At 49.4% G+C, this 6000-nt stretch overlaps 1 protein-coding gene across 7 annotated transcripts in view; it reads left to right on the top strand.

Annotated features, from left to right (window-relative positions):
• Positions 1-4486: 4486 nt before the first annotated feature.
• LOC107216469 (gamma-aminobutyric acid receptor subunit beta) overlaps positions 4487-6000 on the top strand; it is an 84947-nt gene continuing 83433 nt past the window's right edge. For all 7 annotated transcript variants that reach the window (XM_046730565.1, XM_046730563.1, XM_046730562.1 and 4 more), the window contains exon 1: positions 4487-5199. In XM_046730565.1, the coding sequence (XP_046586521.1) occupies positions 5105-5199 (95 nt within the window). In that variant the 5' untranslated portion in view covers positions 4487-5104. The remainder of the gene's footprint in view (positions 5200-6000) is intronic.

Raw genomic sequence — 6000 nt, 5'->3', positions numbered from 1 at the left:
TTTCAATCATCCGCAACTCCTGGCTGCAGTAAACGATCCATTTCCGGTGACAACGCCTTGGCTCCCCGTCTCCGGTGCCGTTCAGCTGGTTCTGAATGTCCACGGCTCCTCGAGATTTATTCAAATTACACGCCGTGGGAATACGTAGGTGTATATACGTACTAGGCTGCGGGGAGAGTATAGCGAGTCGCCCACCAACGATCGAGGAGAACTGCTCCTCGTAGGAATGTCACTGGATAGTCGAACACGTGGAATCCGTACCATCGGCGTCCCTCGCATATGCGGGGGAGGACCGATAAGAATCGCCACCCTCGAATCCGTCCGGACCCATCGATTCCGATGGTTTTACTGCAGGGAAGTATAAGATCTTGTCTCTCGATGGCGGAACTCAGCGGGGGCTAATCTTAGGCAAATGAGATCGATACTCTTTGCCCCCCCCCCTCCCCACCAGAGATCTGTGTCTTACGATTGGTTTGATTCTTATTCAGAGGAATCTTGTTTGAGAAATTGAGAATCGAGAGTACAACGAGCATTGATCAACGGCTTGATTACCGTACCACGTTTATTTGATTTACCCAGGCTATCGAGTGAATTTGAAAATCGATATCGCTCGTTCGCTCGTGCCCTTTTTTCCCTCCACCTCCACGATTCTTTGAAGTAACTTTTCGCCAGCCCTCGGCCACACTGCCGCGGAATAACGACGGACGTCCCAGTTTGACCGCAAACTTGATTGGCGAGAATTAATCTCGGAGATGGTACGATGGTCTCTGGAGTTTGTCAGTTGGCGGAAACTACTCGATGTAGGTACACTCGCATTCCTATAAATTACCTAGCCCGTCATCGCACCCTCTAAGTAGGTGGTACAAACAGCGAATACCTACCGAAACAACGTGTCAGAGCGACACCTCGAGTTGCTAATTTTCAAAGTACGATGAGACGCCGATCTACGAGTCTTGTGGAAAATAACTCGATCATCATAAACGCTCCGCTCGTCGGACTTCGATTCAAATCAACGTGTATAATCATTGTACAATGGGTGAGGTAATTCACCTGCAACGTTTAAATCATCGGTGGGAATATATTATTATACCATCTTGAATGATCGTTCTTAATTGATTAGCGCAGCAGCGTACGTTTTTTTTTTTCATTATTTTTTCTTTTTTTTCCCACTGAAAATATCCTAGGGAAAGCGGGCGAACGAGGGAGAGAGAGAGAGAGAGATTAGATTAGATTATCCCACCCAAAATCATCAACGTCTCGCTGACGTGGACAACGGTGTTGCTAAGCAGGATGTCAGGTGCAACGACTGAGGAGAGCCTTTTGATAAAGCTGCCCGAGCCAAACCAAATTGCACCGGTTTTCGCAGTATTAATGAGAAGTGAATTGGATCGCTCCCAGTTAGCAACATTAGTCCAGTCCTCATTAACGCGCCGAATGATATCCGGAAAGTCGCTGAAAGAACCATGAAGATAAATGCAGAAGTCGTCAGCGTATAGATGTTACGAACAATGCTTCAGTACAGAACCGATGTCGTTGATGAATAACGAAAAGAGTAGCGGGCCCAAGATGGAACCTTGCGGCACACCCGCACTTCTACCTAGGGGTTGAGATCACTCGCCTGAGGGGGACACCACTACCTGAGTCCGACCCGTCAGATATGAGCAAAACCAATTACAAGCCGACGCAGAAAATCCCATGTTATACAGCTTGTCACAGAGCAGCTGAATATTTACCAAATCAAATGCACGCGAGAAATCAATCGCAACCAATAATGTGACTTGCCGACGGTCGATGGCAACTCTTACATCATCAACTATTTTTACTACTGCAGAATGAGTGCTGTGAAACTTTCGAAAGCCAGATTGAAGCGGATCAAGCAAGTCACGTTGAGCGATGAATTCCGACATTTGTCTGTAGGCAACGGTCTCGAGTATTTTCGAAGTGGCATTTAAAATACTAATAGGTCTAAAGTCTTGCAGTACTTTAGGCATACTTATCTTAGGGACAGGTCGCACTAGAGCTTTTTTCCAGCCAGATGGAAAAACCCCTGTTTGCAGTGAAGAGTCAAAGATATTCCGCAAAGTAGGGACGATAGACATCATGCACTCTCTCAAGAATCGCAGGGGTATACCGTCTGGACCACAAGCGTTAAAACGTGCCGACCGTATAGCATTACAAACTTCGTCGCTACCAACGTGCCGAAAATAGAACCTATCCTCGTCGCAACCCTCCACCGGTGGCACAACATCATGCTCAACGCTAGCGCTCATAGGGGTACCACTGCCAACAAAATGCCTATTCAGCGAGTCCGGATCGACAGGGAGCTGATCGTTACGATCTGATTTGCCTGACAAGCCCACCTCACTAACACAATCCCAGAATTCCCTGGGCGATTTACACTTTTGAAACTTTTCCCTATGATAACGTGTGATAGCATCACGAATCGCTATTTTAGCACGATTACGCGATTGGTTGCGAATTAGCTTGTTGCTTTCTTTATAAGTGCGGCTGTAGGTACGGCAAGCTGCGTTTCTTGTTCTTAAAATTTCGCGCAACTCAGGAGTCAGCCACGGCGATGGTCGGTTACCTCGTACAACAAAAGTACGAGGAGGGGCGTGCTTATCGTAGAGATTTATAATTTTGTCAGAGAAGGTGGCAACCTTTACATTGATATCCGTCGAGGCAGTGACTGATTGCCAATCTATTGAACATAAGTCCTGATGGAAACGTTCCGCGTTAATATTTTTAAAGCAACGTCGCGTGATTGTTTTAGGTGCAGGCAAAATACGATCGTAGGTAAAGCAAGCAAGGAGAACTTCGTGTTCAGAGATAACAGGGAGGTAGTGCTGCGAATAGAAGGCCAGATGCGAGTCGCTGAGTAGACAAAAGTAATCGATGGTAGAAAACGGATTTGCTCCGTGATGGGTTGCATCAAGAGGCAAACGCACAAGATTACACGTTTGCAGCGAATCAGCTAATGTCCTACGAGGTGAAAGAGAGGAAAACCAATCAATATCGAGGTCACCGATGAGAAAAATATTGTCATAGGCGCCCCCGCAACCAAGCAGCGCATCCTCAACCGTTTCACACCAAAAGCCCGTTTTTGGAGGGTTGTAAACAAGTGCGCAGAGAAACTTGTATGAGCCGAATTGAAGTTCAACGAAGAGATACTCGGATCTGGTGTCTCTTGCCGTAGATTGTGACGAAAGAACAACCACTTTGGCTTTAATTGAGAGAGAGAGAGAGAGATGGCGAGGCTGAAGAGCGTCATAATTATTTCCGCATATTTTACCGGTTTAAATAACGTTTATGAAATCTAAGTAAACTGGGCAAACTCTAGGATTGTTCAGCTGCAACCCCCGCGTTAATTGACTCGGGACATAAATAACTCTAATTACTAATAGTAATTTGGGTTAAGTTTTTCTTATTTATGTTTTGTTTTCTTCTTTCCCTCTCTCGCTTTCCACCGTAGAAAGCAGCCGGGTGTAGTATTCCACTTTGACATTTCTCAACGCGACACGGCAATATGCATGGTATGTATGCGTACATATAACAGAAATACGAAACGGTAGGTATTAAATAAGTAATTGTAGGAGGGAGCGCGATGCTGGAAGAATTTTATCGTTTCTCGTTCGCTCTTTTTTCATTTTTTACGTTGTCGTTGTATTATTATTTTTCTTTTTTCTCTCTCTCTCTCTCCTTTTTGACAATTTTAATCTCGAGTCTACCCACGCCGATCTCGAACGTTCGTAATTAAGCGCGAACGCGAACCATTACCATGCAGGCTCAAAGGAGCGCGAGTCCATGATTGAAGAGTGTGAGGAGAAGAGGAAGAATAAAGAGAAACGGAAAGAAGCGAAGGAAAAAAATAACAATAAGTAAATCAATATATGTATAGGTACACATATACACACGTATATACAATGCACACGCGTACGTCCCGGAGGGACGGAGAGAGGACGGGTGAAGAAGTAGAAGAACCCACGCGGGGGTGATAAAACGGAAGAGGTCGGAGGTACGAGGGTGTTGGTGAAACTGTGTGTGCGCCCGGTGAAAACAGACATGCCTCGCCGGAGTCAAAGGATTCATCTATCCTAGTTTTTGATCGTTTCGGCGTAAACGTATACATATATGTATATATATATGTACATGTACGCGATCCGGCGGGTCGGTTAAATATACACCTCGAGAGTTCCTCCTCGATGGTTTTGCAGAGTTTAAAGAGTGACGAGGGCGGGGGTAGGGAAGGAAACGGAGAAAGAGGAGCTATTAATGTATGGTCGCTGGTTCGATTGTGCGAGTTCGCGGCTACACGGGCCACTCGGGGGCGCAGAGTGTGCGTGGGGCGGTGTGCCACCCTTGGACCGACTCCGCCGTCTATACCGGCGCGCCGCCACCCTGCCGGGGGTGCCGCGGGAGAGGGCAGCGCCTGCGCCGGGCCCGACCGGGACCCCTGCCCGAGGAGCGCCACTCCCGAGCGCGACGTAGCTCGGGTGCGAGCATCCGGACGATGTCCAGTGAAAGGATCAAGAAACAGAGGAGCAACCGGAGTGCCGGCGGCCCCCTGCAGGCGCTCGCCTTATAGGAGAGGAGGACCCTCGAGGCCCGACGAGGCCCAAAGTGGCCGAAGACACCGGCCAGCGGCCGGCGAAGAGGTCCCCGAGGAAGGGAGCGAGGAAGAGGAGGAAGAGGAGGAGGAAGAAGAGGAGGCGGCGGCCCGGCCCGCCCGAGGGACTGACCGAGGAACGCGTATCGCCTCGGCGGTGGACTGGAGGATTGTGATAACAAGATACCGAGGAAGAGAGGGAAGAGGGAAGAAAGAACCCGAGGACCTCGAGGAAAACAAGGATAACGTCGACCTCTGCGCGCCGAGCCTCGCGTAGCTACGCCGAGTAACTCGACTGTCGTTGCCTTACGCGTCGGTCTCGCATCGTCCGAGGCCTTCGAGTGACCCTCGAACAACGAACCAAGGATCTAGTGAACAACGAGATAACTTCCAAGTGTGTGAGAGTGTCCGTCGCGCAGTGCAACCGAGGGTGTGAAATCCGTCGCCTCGATACCCCCGACGCACGTCACGAGGCCCTCGGATCACCCGATCGAGAGGATGCGGTCGCACGCAGCCTCCTGGAGCATCGCGCTCCTCGCGGCAACCGTCACCCTCCTGCCCGCCACCTATCGCCCGCCCTTCGCCCACGCAGCGTGAGTATTCTCGCTACGGAATTACTACTTTAACTTAGCCCTTAAACGACGACGACGTGCACGGATTATATCGAATGTCGCCCCGGCAGCCACGGCGAGAGGCTCGAGTCCCTCCTCGAGGAGGTCGAGGGCGCTGAACGAGTGGCTTGTTCCTACCGGCGATGGTTCCTTCGATTAATTGACAATGAGACAAGGCGAGGGGGGAGAGAGGAATCTCGCTGATCGATCGGTGAAAAGATACTACAGCGGCATCGTGACGACGCGGTGATGATTTTCGCCGAGCGATCGCGGACTCTCTCTTCTTCTCCTCGTTTGGCCCCTGGCAATTGGCAGTGCTCTTTAGAAAACTACACGAACCGCGATGCGTCATTCGGCTGTGAAACACCGAGAACCGGAACCGTTTTCGGGAAAAACTATCCTCAACCATTCGCGTGTGACACCCGAGTTCCGCGTGCAATGACGACGTTCGTCTCGTACGCTGCAATTCTTCTCTCGGCATTCAACGTCGCTAATCGTCTCTTCTGACGAATCCTTTTCACTACCCAGTCAAACGCGCCGAAACGGAGTACTTGGTTCTAGTTTCAGATACGAAAGAATATTAGTGCGATGGTTAAGCAGCGGTGTGTCGAAAAATTCGACTGTGAACCGATAACGTTTTCTATTATGTGCATAATGCCGGTTCGTTTCACCGATTAATCTACCAATTCACGGAGGTGAGGTAAACACATGACCTAAACAGGCAATACGAACCGGATAATACCGACAAACAGCAGTACGTAAAACGAACGGTGCACTTCTCCG

The sequence above is a fragment of the Neodiprion lecontei genome, chromosome 2, assembly GCF_021901455.1.
Source record: "Neodiprion lecontei isolate iyNeoLeco1 chromosome 2, iyNeoLeco1.1, whole genome shotgun sequence".
NCBI classification, from domain to species: Eukaryota; Metazoa; Arthropoda; class Insecta; order Hymenoptera; family Diprionidae; genus Neodiprion; species Neodiprion lecontei.
The sequence above is the reverse complement of the archived record's forward strand: the minus strand, read 5'-3'. Positions and strand labels throughout refer to the sequence as shown.